The sequence below is a fragment of the Pantherophis guttatus genome, chromosome 7 (assembly GCF_059756535.1).
Source record: "Pantherophis guttatus breed Tessera chromosome 7, ASM5975653v1, whole genome shotgun sequence".
NCBI lineage: Eukaryota > Metazoa > Chordata > Lepidosauria > Squamata > Colubridae > Pantherophis > Pantherophis guttatus.
In genome coordinates, this window is record NC_142069.1 from 510,162 (window position 1) to 523,611 (window position 13,450).

Sequence of the window (13,450 nt, forward strand, 5' to 3'; positions counted from 1 at the left end):
CCCACTCAGCGCCCTCGTCAGATGGGGCGGCCGAGGCATCGAAGGCGGCTTTCTGGGAGAGCTGCGCCTTGGGGGCGGGCGAGGGCCAGGGTGCTGCGCAGGAGCCTTGTTTGGCTTTCCTGGCGCCCAGCATAAAAAAAAGAAAAAAAAAAAAGGGGGGGGGGAGAAGGTGGAGTCAATGTCCGGACTGTGAGGATTGGGAAAGCCCCCAGCCGCCGGGTCTGCCTGAGCCCCAGCCCGCATCAGGATCAGGAGGCTTTTTGTCCTCCCCTGTACCCACATTCCCATGAGAAGGTTCGGAGCCAAAAGGCTGGCTCTGCTTCCTGAAGCCCCCCCCCCCTCCGCCAAAGGCAAGCAGGGGCGAGAGACGGGCCATAACCAAATTGCACACTTCAGACGATGCGGGAGGTCGAGGGAAGGGAGAGAAGAGTCAGAGACTGAGTTCCTCTCCCCGTGGTTGGTTCTCTGCTGGGCCTGGCTGGTGGGACCCTCAAGACAAGGCAGCCCTTCTTCCCTGAAGGGCTGACCTGGAACTCACCCGGAGCCCCCAGTCTCATCCCCAGAGCAAAGGGGGAAGAGCAGGACCTGGGGGCCAGTAGTTCTGCCTGGCCAAAGACGGGGGGAAGCCGAGGACCCACTCCTGAGCTGCCCAACTCTTGGTCTTCCTGCGGTTACAACACAGAACCTCCCACCTGTGATGGCAGCTGATCTGCAGCAGGTGGCAGACTTGAGCAGGCCTCTCAAAACAGTCAAGCAGGACTTAACCTAGTTTGTCATCCCCAATGAAACAGAATGTGGCTTGTGGAGCACCGGAGCTCTCTCGTTTCAGCCACATAATTGGGGAATGGCTATCCGTTGTTGGCTATCCTTTTTTTGGCCATTTCATGGAGAAACACTGCTTTGGGATGAACACACTTGCAGACATCTCAGCAAGCGTCCCTTTAGCTTGGCTTTCGACCCAGGAGGGACCCCCCTGCACCCCCAAACTGCTGGTGGTTCCATGTTCTCAGGAGGTAGCCAGAGAGAAGTCATTTTGGGTGGCATCAGCAGATCTTCTGATCTCTATTTGCAAATGTTTAAGAACGGATGCTGAGGGGAGGTGTGGAAACTGGATAATTCCGAACATCCTGAGGAAAAATAACCAACTGACCGTTTAATTTAATTCAACACTTATCAGATTCCAGCTTCAGAGGGAGGGGAACAGGGAGCAGCAAAAAAACCCTTTTAGAAGCATGAATGGCCGCCTGAGCTCTGATTTGTGGTCAGGATATTGAGGCCAGACAGGAAGAACCAGATAACTTGGACGGGGCATGGAGAACCCCTCAACTGTTAGAGAAAAGGAGGTTTGTGTAGGGGGTCTGGGCTGCTGGGACAGCCACGGCCTCTTTTCAGCCAGGGAGGAGCTCATTTGGGGTCTCCAGGCCTTTCCCTTATTTCAGCTTCACCTTCCTCAAAGTCCGGCCTGCCTGTCTTGGTGGCCAGCAATGCTTGTCGTCAGGGAGGAGAGGATTTGGGGTACAAGTAGGCCTTGACGTATGGCTGCAATTGAGCCCAAAATTGCGAAGCGAGACAGTTGTTAAATGATTTTTGCCCCATTTTATTGCCACAGTTATTAAATGAATCATTGCAGTTAAGTTAGTAACACAGTTGTTAAGTAAATCTGGCTTCTCCATTGACTTTTTTATCAAAAGGTCACAAAAGGGGACCACGTGACCCCCAGGACACTGAGACCATGATAGCCATAGCAATAGCAATAGCCCTTACTTTTTTTTTTATTTTATTTTATTTTATTTTATTTTATTTTATTTTATTTTATTATTTTATTTTATTTTATTATTTTATTTTATTATTTTATTTTATTTTATTTTATTTTATTTTATTTTATTTTATTTTATTAGATTTATATACCGCCCTACTCCCGAAGGACTCAGGGCGGTGAACAGCCAAAAAGATAAAACACACAGATTATAAAATTTAAAACGTATTAAACAATTTGGCCCGAGACAAATTAAAAAACATCCCCATATTTAAAACAAATTTAAAATTTCTCATATGCCATTTAAAAGAGAAAGTTAGGCCAGGCCAGCCTGTTGGAATAAAAAGGTCTTGAGGGCACGGTGGAAGGTGAGTAAATCCGGGATCCTCGGTATCTCCGGGGGGAGCTCATTCCAGATGACAGGTGCCCTCACAGAGAAGGCTCTCCCCCTGGGGGCCGCCAGCCAACACTGTTTGGCCGACGGCATCCTGAGGAGCCCCTCTCTATGAGAGTGTGAGACTGGCCGGTGAGAGGCTACTGGTGGCAGCAGGCGGTCCTGTAAGTATCCAGGTCCTAAGCCATGGAGTGCTCTAAAGGTGGTAACCAAAACCTTGAAGCGCACCCGGAAGACCACTGGAAGCCAGTGCAGCTTGCGCAGGAGAGGTGTTACATGGGAGCGCCACGTCGCTCCCATAACCACCCGCGCGGCTACACTCTGCACCAGTTGGAGCCTTCGGGTACTCCTCAAGGGGAGCCCCATGTAGAGAGCGTTACAATAGTCCAGGCAGGAAGTGACGAGGGCATGAGTGACTGTGTGTAAGGAGTCCCGATCCAGAAAGGGACGCAACTGGCGAATCGGGCAGACCTGACGAAAAGTCCTCCCGGCCACAGCCATCAGGTGCTCTTCTAAAGACAGCCGTGAGTCCAGGAGGACACCCAAGTTGCGAGCCCTGTCCGTGGGGGCCAACGACTCGCCCCAATAGTCAGTGATGGCACCAACTGACTATATCGGGACGCCGGAAACCACAGCCACTCGGTCTTGGATGAGTTGAGCCTGAGTCTGTTTTCTCCCCATCCAGATCCACATGGCCTCCAGGCACCGGGACATCATTGGGGTGGTCCAGGGTGGAGATGTAGAGCTGACTGTCATCAGCGTACTGCTGGTACTTCACTAGATTAGACTTCTATATCGCTTTGCTGCTCTTTCCAGCCCTCTCTAAGCGCTTTACAGAGTCACAGCCTCTTGCAAACCCCAACAATCTGGCTCCTCATTTTACCCACCTCGGAAGGACGGAAGGATGAGTCAACCTTGAGCCTGGTGAGATTCGATCTGCTGAACTGCAGGCAGCCGGCAGGTACTGCACTCTAACCACTGCGCTACCGTGGCTCATAAATACATGCAAGCTGCCAAGGGTTTGAATTTTGATCGCATGACCACAGGGATGGGGCAATGGTCTTGTGTGTGAAAAATGGCCATCAGTCACTTTTTTCAGGGCCGTTGTCACTAAACAAACTGTTGTTAAGTCAAGGACTGCCTGTATTTAGTGGCAGGGAGAGAGTGAAGATTTAAGGGAATGGAGGAGGCTGCTGGGATCCCTGCTCCCAGGGAGATCAGGCTTGGCCCAACCCCGCTGGCCTTTTGTAAGGCTCTCAGAAGCTGGCCGTGTCCCGGGGCCTGTGGCTCAGAAGGGGTCGAGGGCCCCGTGACTCGGCTTTAGGGCTAACCGGCTGAGTATCTTGTGTCCATCTATTTTGAATGTTTTCACGATTGGGTTTAAAATATTTAAAAAAACGTTTTGGAATCATTGATTGAGATGGGAGGCTTTATCAACTGAATAAATAAATTTAAAAGGCTGGTGGGTGGCACTCTCGGGCACCTCACTCGTTCGCAAAGCAGCTGGAAGGGGGGGTGGCACCCTGCCCAGAAGAGGGGAGGGTCTCATGGGTGGTCTGGACCCACAAGGCGTGGCCTGCTCCTGCTAGTGACAAGAGACTTTGGCCCCCCTGCCCTAGAAGGCGGGTGAGGTTTGGGTCGTCACCGACTGAGCCCGCCTGCCCTTTTGCTGCTGGTCTGGCAGGGGAGGAGAAGGGTGGACCCGCAATTTGGTTTTTAACGTGAGTTGCTGCAAAGTATAACACTGAGGACTAGCCGCACACAGAAATAGATGCTTTCTCTCTTTAGTTTTCTGAGTGTCTTCTTATAAGGCGCAGGTCTTGTCTGTGGACCCTGTGAATGGGCCATGACAGGGAGACTGGATATGAAGCCTGGCTCGGGGGTCAAGACATGAGGAAACCCACCGGAGCAGCAGTGTCTATGGAGATTCTCAGTCACCCGGGTTAGGTGAGAGTCACCCAGAACCACTGAGCAGGAGGGTCATATATACAGTATACAATATACAGTCAATAACTGAACCATTTACCTTGCCCCCTCCCCAGATTAAGACCAGATGTAACAATCATAGGTTATTGTCCAAAACTACAGAGAAACTCCTTGTAGGCAAGACCTACAAGGGGAGGGGAGTGGTCTCCCTACAGAGGCTGTGGGTTTGCCCTCTCGGCCAGAAGAAGCTGAACGAAGGGTCTTTTGAGGTTGGTCTAGATCAGGGCTCTCCAGCCTTGGCACGTTGAAGACTTGTGGACTTCAACTCCCAGAACTCCCCATCTCTCTGAGCGATCTCCAATCTCTCTGACTCGAGGCGGGGGGGAGGGGAGAGTGAGGGCATGCCCTGGCTGCCCTGGCCCGGTTGCGAGCGGGGCCCGGGGGTTAGGGACCCCGATCTAGATGATCCTCGTGCTCCCTTCCATACTGGCTTCTATAAGTCCTGAACCTGATCACCTTCTTAGCTTAAACATGGTCCATGTTCTACAAGCACAGCATTTATCTTTTATGGATCCGAGTTTAGGGTTAACCTGTTGTGTAAACGCAGCCTTTACAAACTGCCAGGATGTCTATGGATGCCCATGAAATGTCACACGGCATTAGGGGCATGTTAACGGGATGGGGGGACGGTGAGCCATCGGCCTTCCCTGCCACTTGGGGAATTCCAAGGACAACCAAATCCATGCCTGGCTGGCAGCGTGCAGTGCAGCTGACTGGGCTCTGAGCTCTTCTGCCATCTCAATGGAGCCAGCACTTCCGCTGCCAGTGTGACATCACAGCTTCTTCCAGGTGGCACCCCAATGCCACTGTGATGCACACAGCTCTGCTCTGACCTGTTCCACGGATTGCTGAGCCAGCTCCCCCCCCCCTCGCTGAGTCAGTGCTGGCCCCTGCTGCCTGGCCAGCTAAGGGAGGGCCTGGGCATGCCTGGCTCCTTGAGCCCAGCCGCCCCACGCCCCATGACTGGAGGGCTCTTCACTGGCAGCAACCAAGATGCTGGCAGGACACTCGGCTTGGAGGGGGGGCTGCTCTGCCAGCTGATCCGTTCCCCAGATTACAATCTGTTCCCCAACTCAGCGGTTTTTGAGAGCAACTTCATTCAGGTTTGTGGGGTGGCTGGGTTACCAGAAGGATCCCTTCCCCTTGTCCTGAAGAGGTCTAGGAGGCAGGCTAGGCTGGGTGCTGAGCCCAAGATGCCCACCTAGCCTTCTGTCTTCACCTTTGGGCAGCGAGGGTGGCGCACTGGTCACTCCTTCTGCTGAGCACGCCAGTGGGAAGCCTTGGACTGAGTGAGGAGGGTACCCTCGCCGGCTGCACTACCTGGTGCGAACAAGGGGGGCGGCTGGATTTGGTACAAATGGACTGACTGGGTTAATCAAGAAGGGTCTGGCCCTTCAATTAACTCAGGGGTCTCGGGTGGGCGGGGAACGGTTCCCACAGGTCACAAAGAAGGGGAAATGGATGGACATCACCCACACACCCACCATTGTGACTCTGGCAGTGACCTCCTCAGATCCCTGCCTCCCTCTCCCCAACGTGCTCCTGATGGCGAACCAACGGGCCCCACTTCAGAGGGTCCACGTTGGCAGTCCCCGGCTGTCGCAAGTGGATCTGACCAGGTGACGTGGGGCCAGGATCAGGAGGGAGACGTTGGGCCGGGCCTGTCCCTGCCTGGGCCGGATCAGGAAGGGAAGCAGGTTGGCACCAGAGAGGCTCATGGGACCTTCCCACCGCTAAGTATTCCTTGGGACCTCCTGAATGGGGTCGTGTGGTAGCACCATTCCCACAACATTTGAGGGAACACTGGGTGCCCCCCAAGTCCGAAATGGCCACCTGCTAGTTTGGTCTAACAGGAGTGCGATCATGTGAATGGACCCCCCCCCAATGTTGTGCAAAGCCCCCCCCTCCATCTGCTCTTCTAGAGGAGGAGGAACTGGGCCAGGTGTAATCCCAGGTTGCTTCACACATGCAACTCAAGAGCTGGGTGTGTGGACCCCATCCAGAGCCTCGTCTTGGGCCACCTCAAGTCCTCTGCAGCTGCAGACCCATACTGGGGCTGATGCCCGACATCAGCTGTGTTTGCATGACATGCTTACCCAGGGTTTATTCCACGAATCCTTTCCTGGAATTTTATCTAAAAAACTGAAACCGGCTGCAGGGAGCCGATTTTTGAGACTCGGGAGGGGTTCGGTGCTTGCAAAAAGGGGCAGCCAAAGCCTCTGTCCCCAGCCAAGCATTCCCCAGAGTTGCTGGACTTTGAGTCCCCCAGGCCCACCCCAGGGGGGTCTTGCCCACCTCCCAGCCCCGCCCGCCACTACCGGAACCTCTGGCCCAGCCCGTCCCTGACTGCCTCCGTTGCTTTGCCCAGGCTGCTCCCCCTCCGCTACGTCCGGCTCTCTGTCCACAGCGCCTCCCAGCGCATTTTGCGTCTCCAGACGGTGACCAAGACGGTGTATTACCTGCAGCTGCACCACGATCACCCAGAGGCCGTCTTTGCGCTCTGGAGCCGCCTGACAAACATCCTGCAGAATGGCCTCTCCACCACCACCAAGGACCCGGCCATCCCCATCCACCACTGCCTGGTCTCCAGCCGTAGCAGCAGCGTCTCCAGCATCGGGCCCTTGGTCGAGGTAGGCAGCCCCCTCAACGCCAGTCAGAATAGAGCCGGGAGGGACCTCGGAGGTCTTCTAGTCCAACCCCCTGCTCAAGCAGGAGACCCCATGCCATTTTAGTCAAATGGCTGTCCAGTCTCTTCTTTTTTTTTTATTGAAAAGTTTTACAAAAAAGAAATACAAAAAATTTCCCCCCCCCGTTCCCCCCACCCTTTCCTCCCTTCATCCCCCCTCCCCCGCCGACTTCCCAGAGCAAAATACAAGGTATTTCATTTAATCAAACATAAACTAGATTAATCTACTTATCCTCAAAGTACTACCTCCCCCACTGAAACCTTAACTCCACTACAGATAACCTCTCTGAGATAAGTCTCTTCTTAAAAACCTCCAGGGATGGAGCACCTACAACGTCTGTCCCACTGGTTAATTGCCCTCACTTTTAGGAAATGTCTCCTTAATTCCAAGTTGCTTCTCTCCTTGGTTAGTTTCCATCCGTTGCTCCTTTTCCTGCCCTCTGGTGCTTTGGAGAATAGGCGGACCCCCTCTTCTCTGTGGCAGCCCCTCAGATATTGGAAGATGCTATCATGTCACCCCTAGTGCTTCTCTTCTCTAGACTGGCCATGCTCAATTCCTGCAACCATTCTTCGTATGCTTTTGTCTCCAGGCCTTTAATCATCTTAGTTGCTCTTCTCTGCACTTCTTCCAAAGTCTCAACATCTTTTTTGTAATGTGGTGACCCAAAACTGGATGCAGGATTCCATGTCTGGCCTTACTACGGCTTTATAAAGTGGTACTAATACTCCGCTGAAAGGCTGCTTGGTTCTGGGGAGGGGGTGTCCCTTGGTACTCTCTGAGCTTGGTGGTTTTTTTGCAGACTTTTCATAACCCAACTACGTAACATCATCAGTGCTAAAACAGGCAGTGGGGGTTGCTTTATATACCACTTATCCCCATGATGGCGAACCTATGGCACGTGTGCCACGGGTGGCACGCGGAGCCATATCAGTGGGCACGCAAGTGTTGCCCTAGCTCAGTTCCGGCATGCATACACCTGCCAGCTAGCTGATTTTCAGGCCTTCCGGTCCCACCGGAACTCGGCAAACAATCCATTTTCGGCCTCCGGAGGGGTGGGGAAGGCTGTTTTCACCCTCCCCAGACTTCTAGAAAGCCTCTGGAGTCTGGGGAGACCAAAAAATGGGCCTACCAGGCCCATCCGTGCCACTTGCCAAAAGCGTGGGGAGCGGGGGGGGTCGCATGTGGGGGGTGGGGCACATTGAATTATGGTGTGGGCACGCATGTGTGCAACCTCCCCCCGTTTTTGGCACGCGACGGCAAAAAGGTTAGCCATCCCTGACTTATCCTGTTGGTGTTGTTGGAAGTGTTCTTGGTTGTTCCTTCATTAGGCTGTTGCTTAGCATTTGATTGTCTGAGTGGGTAGTTTCTTGATTGGGGTGTAAACAGAGAGCAAACCCTGCTCCCGTCAAGCACTGATGATGTTCCTTAATTGGGTCATGAATCGTCTGCGAGAAAACCACCCAGCTCAGAGAGCACCAAGGAACCCCACAGTTCAACCCTGAGCTACAAATATTCTATGGATATCATAGCACTCCCCCCCCCACCTCTCTAATGGGGCAGCCTAGTCCTGGCTGCTGCTGAGCCAAGACCACACCCCCCCCCCCACTTTAGCTGGAGCTAGTTATGGTGTGAAGAAGCCTCACCCTCGGCTGTCACCTTCCTTTCCACCTCACAGGGGTGGAATTGCAGGCAGGGCGGGGGATCTGCAGCCCTTTGGGGGAGCAGGGCATTGGTTGCTCCTCTCTGGGCTCGTGGAATTTGGGGGTCTCCATCTAATACCAGCCTCTTCCCCACCCACAGCGCTCTGATACGGTGATAAGGAGTGCAGGGGTGATCAAGAGAGTGGGCAAGAAGGTGTCGGGCACCACCACCCATTTCTCCCCAAGTCCCAAGCAAAACCTGGAAAAGCCTCGGAGGTAAGTGGGCAGATCAGCCAGCCACCCCTCCTCCCCTCCCCCTCGCCCGGTCTGTTTGGGTCAGGCTCAAACCTCTGATTTGCATCAGCTTCTCTCCTGACTTTGTGCTAAAGTCTGCTTATCATTTGCTTGCCCCTCTGGGTGGACTGTGAGGCCGGGTCTGGAAGGCAGGTTCAGGCTGGATGCCCTGTGGAGGGCCAGAGTGGTTTCAGAGGACCGCCACTGACCCTGAGAGCTGGAGGTCTCCAAACAGAAGCAGGACACCCTTTTAGCGGAGACTTCTACTTGTGTTTATTACCAAATTTGCTTTAATCTGAATTGACGTGGTGGTGGGGACGGGGCCCCTTGGCAGGAGAGAAGGGCCGGCCGTGGGAGTGGGCCCTCCTGGGGAGGAGGCCTGGGGGGGGGGTTGGGTGAGAGGCAAGCCCCCCTCCCCCAGGACGTGGTTTAGCGAAGCAAGCGCCAGCGCTGGCTCACTTCCCCCCCCTGAAAGGCCCCCGTGGCAATCCGCCACAATCCGGGCCGGGCGGAGGGTCCCTTTCCTGACCGGCCTCTCCTCCTGCGCCAGAGTCTCCTTCCAAGCGCAGCAGCGGAGCCTGGAGGATACGTCGGGCCTCTCCAGCGACATTAAAGGTGAGCGCTGCCCGCCAGGCACCCAGGCGTCGGGACAGCCGGGCGGGGGGCGGCGGAGCGGGGGCTTTTCCTGCCCGAATGCCGGCCCCAGAAGGGCGGGAGTGCCTCTGCAGTGGCACAAGACAGCCACCCGGGGGCGCCCCCTTCCCAACCCACCCACCGGCCCCTCCTCTGCCCGGCAGTCCTCTTCTACGACCTGCCTCCGCCGCTGGTGTGCGGCCGCTGCAAGGGCCGGCTGCCCAGGACCGAGCCGCGAAAGTGCCGCCTGGACGCCCGGCCCGCCGCCTCGGACGTGGAGCTGGCGCCCTGGATGGACCGGAGGACCCACGGCCTCTGGCAGCAGGAGACGCCCACCTGGCTGCAGCCTCTCTGCCGCCTCAGCAGCCTCGCCGCCGCCGGCTGGAAATAGGCCGGGCCGGGCCGGGGCGGGACCCCGGCTGGGGCGCACGGCCGCCCGGACACCCGCCGCAGCAGCAGCCCAAGCGGGACGAGAAGCGACTGGCGGGGCCAAAGCGCGAAAGGAATAAATAAAGCTGCCGGCTGGACCCGACCCGGGAGTGGCGCCCACTTACAGAGGAGGCGGGGAGGGGCGGACGCCGGGAGCAGGGACCCCCCCCCGTCCCGCCCTGCCCCACCCAGAGGGGAGGGAAATGCACTCGGGGCCAGCTAACTCTGCTGGATGTCTATGGGTACAGCCAAGGCGGGGAGGGGGTGGGGGGCTTCTAATACCCCCCCTAACCCTCCTCCTACCAGCCTCTCCCCATCACCTGGAAATGATACATCAACTGTTGAGGGGGAGCCCTCTAAGTGGACTGGGGCCCTCCACTGAGCACCTCGGTGTCGGGGTCCCTCACTTGCCCAGAACAGGTGTCAGGTGCCCACCAAGGGGGCAACCCCCCCTCCAGGGTCTGCTTTTGGGTGGGGGCGAAGTTGGTGGCGAGCAGCTTCTTGCAGCCAGATGGGGAGGCTTCATCCAGAGCATCCCCCAGAAGATTGGGGGGGCCAGGAGGGGGCCTGGCTTTGGAGGCAGGGGCTGAGCGTGGCACCCCCACAGATGAAGGGGTCCAAATTTGGGGAAGGGTGGCTGGAAGAGCAAGATGCTGCTTTCTCCATGACTGGAAGAGTCCCCATGGCCAGAACCTGAGGGTTAGGGTCCCCCCCTTCCCTTTCATTCCCCCCCCCCCCCAGTAATCCAAAGGAAGGTCAAACCAGTTTGGGGGCAAAGTTGAAACCAGGGTTTGCATCTGCCTGCTGTGCCTTGAGAGCAGTTAGAGAGAAGCTCAGGAAGCTTAGTGCCACCCTGAGACACTGGCTCACCATCCCAAGGTCAGGGGCCTGGAAATGGAACCTAACGCTCGAGACGCAGCCAGCCCTCCTTCGCAGGGAGAGTTACCAAAACCACTTCGTTTACCGTGAACTGGACAAGCGGGAGATAGCCGGGGTGGAACAGGAAGGGGAAAGTTAACTGGAAGCTTTTTTGTGTGCAAAACCTCAGTTCTGGCTTTGATCTACTGTAGCCACTTGGCTTTTCAAAAAATAAAAGAAATAAAAAGAATAAAAGTGCTGCAAATGGAGTCGAGAGTCTTGCTTTCCTAGGAGACCAGGCTGGGGCAGGGCTGACCGCTGCACCTTCAGCGGAGTGACCGCAGGCAGCCCAAAGACGCACCTGGAGGAAAGGAACAGGGTTTTCCTGCCTTTGAAGAGGACGGCCCGTCTGCACAGGCACCGAAAAGAATTCTCTGGCTTTGCAAAGCTCTCCAGCTTCCTGCCTTTTCCAGCTTTTGCAGCTGAGCTGGATGGTCCTGGCTGACCGGGAGCCTCCCCCCTCTGTCCCCCCAGCCAGACCCCCCCCCCCATGCCAGCTATGTTGGCTCCCTGGCTCCCTCCTGGCTTGCAGTTCGGGAAGGGGCGGCAGGCGCTCCCAGGCCCCTCTGCATGTGGGGCAGACCTTCCCCTGGGCCAGCAAGGTCAGCTGGCACCTGCAGCTGCTGCCTGAAAGCTCAGCCTGCGGCTTCTCTCCCGGCTGCCTCACTGCCACGCAGAGCCTTCAGCTGGCAACTTCCCTCCCTTCAGGCATCTGGATGGGCCCTTCTCCTGCTCTTCTGCTCTTCCCACAAGCTGCTCCAGGCGTCTTTCTGGCCTTCCTCCCCGTCCTGGGGATGGAATCTCCAGACGTGGCAGGCTGGGTCAAGCGGGGCCAACCCTACTCCCGGGTGGAAGAGGAGGAGGAAGCGGGGGGCACCTCTTCAGCAGCCTCAGAAATAGACCCCCCCACACTTCTCCATCTCTCCTTTCTATGCCTCAGGCAGGTTGTGTGACTGGACCGGTGCATTCCAGCATTTGCCCCTTTACCGCCCATGTTCTCTTGGTCTCAGGCTGAGCCATCTGCCTTCCCTTGACAATCTCCATGCCTTTGGCACGAAAGCAACTCAGATTCAGAATAGAGCTGGAAGGGACCTTGAAGGTCTTCTAGTCCAGCCCCCTAGCCCTAACCCTTGATTAATTTCCATCCACTGCTGCTTGTCCTGCCTTCAGGTGCTTTGGAGAAGAGGTTATCCCGTCCTCTTTGTGGCAGCCCCTCAAATATCGAAATGCTGCTATCATGTCACCCCAGTCCTTCTTTTCTCTAGACTAGCCAGACCCAAATCCTGCAGCCATTCTTCATAGGTTTTAGTCTCCAGACCTTTAACCAGCCTTTAATCAGCCCCTCCTGCCTCTCTGCTACTGGAGAGGCATCTATGGGGACAGGGACCCTCCCAACAGGGGCAGAACCCACACCCCGTTCCTGTCTCCTCACCTTTCACCTGGGGTTAATGTTGGGCTGTTTTCCTCCTGGTGCCCCCAGGCTTGCTGGTGTGCAGTTCCTAGAATCCTGAAGCAGCACATCTGGAGCACATCAGCTTGAGGGAAGCTGCCCCACCTCTTTGAGGGAGAGCATTTATCTCCCACACTTTGGCACAAACATGCTGTGGAGCATCCAAATCCAAATTACTGCATTTCATTCGGAGGTGGGGGGGGTGAGCCTCTCCCTCGGGGACACAGGGACCTCTGGCCACTTGGCTCATTTTTGTTCTTGCCTCTCCCAAAGATGCTTTTCCAAAAGGCAACTGGATGTTTCTGGTTTCTTTGCTTGAAGACGTTTCACTTCTCATCCAAGAAGCTTCTTCAGTTCTTCTTGGATGAGAAGCCAAACCTTTTCAAGGAAAAAACTGAGAAAGTCCAGTTGCCTTTTGGAAAAGCATCTGTGGGACAACCGTGACCTGGATGACTGAGGCTCCCCATAGACACCTGCTCCTGCCTCCTTCCAATTAAAGGAGGGCTCCAGAGCGAAGCCCCCGAGGTGGGCCTTTCTACTTGCCCTCCTGGTCTCTTTCCTGAAGAGGGGAGGGAGGGAGGAATTGGGGAAGGGGGAGGGCTTCCTGCTGCTCCTGATTTTCCTGATTGTCTGGGATCCGTCCTCCACTTACAACAGCATTCATTTAGTGACCTTTCGAAGTTACAACAGCACTGGCAACCCTGCAGCCTCCCTAGGGTCACGTGGTCAACATTCAGGCGCTTGGCAGCTGACTCGTACTTATGGCGGTGGCCGTGTCCTGTGAGCCCCTTTTGTGACTTTCTGACCAGCAAAATCAATGGGGACAATGAACAACCAGGTTACTAACTTCACAACTGCGGTGGCTCATTTAACAACTGTGGCAAGAAAAGTCATAAAATGGAGCAAAACTCACTGAAGAAATGCCTTGCTTAGCAGTGGAAAAGTTGTCCTTAATTGTGATCACAAATCAAGTCCAGGTGTGGCCCTCACAGAGAGTCCTGGTCGGGCCTGTTGGGGTTGGGGGTGGGGTTAGGCCTTGGGAAGCTGTGCTGATCCCAAACAAGGGGATTCCCCCCACCCAGAACCTGCAGCTAGTGAGCCAGGCTGGGTTTGGACTCCTTCAGGAGGGGCTGTGCCCATCTTCAGCAGTAGCTGGACAGAATGGACCAAGGCATGGATATGGGCAGCGGGCTAAGCAGGTGGTTCCCAGCACCCACCTCCACTTATCCATGCCACCACACCCCACCGTGTCCTGCCCTCCCC

The 13,450-nt window shown here is 55.6% G+C and overlaps 1 protein-coding gene across 1 annotated transcript; it reads left to right on the top strand.

The window, feature by feature from the left end:
• The first annotated feature begins 5,016 nt into the window (after nucleotides 1–5,016).
• On the top strand, nucleotides 5,017–9,920 carry GARIN1A (golgi associated RAB2 interactor 1A). Its single transcript, XM_034430035.3, has 6 exons — nucleotides 5,017–5,239; nucleotides 5,577–5,755; nucleotides 6,505–6,766; nucleotides 8,624–8,739; nucleotides 9,308–9,372; nucleotides 9,555–9,920. The coding sequence occupies exons 1-6, from the start codon at nucleotides 5,060–5,062 to the stop codon at nucleotides 9,779–9,781; spliced, it is 1,029 nt and encodes a 342-aa protein (XP_034285926.2). The 5' UTR covers nucleotides 5,017–5,059; the 3' UTR covers nucleotides 9,782–9,920.
• The last annotated feature ends 3,530 nt before the right edge of the window (nucleotides 9,921–13,450 follow it).

Excerpts from the sequence above, each read along its gene's own strand:
- GARIN1A (XM_034430035.3), top strand. The coding sequence starts at position 5,060 with ATGCCTGGCTCCTTGAGCCCAGCCGCCCCACGCCCCATGACTGGAGGG. Across the intron at positions 8,740-9,307 it reads AACCTGGAAAAGCCTCGGAG|AGTCTCCTTCCAAGCGCAGC; the intron begins GTAAGTGGGCAG and ends CTCCTGCGCCAG. Across the intron at positions 9,373-9,554 it reads CCTCTCCAGCGACATTAAAG|TCCTCTTCTACGACCTGCCT; the intron begins GTGAGCGCTGCC and ends TCTGCCCGGCAG.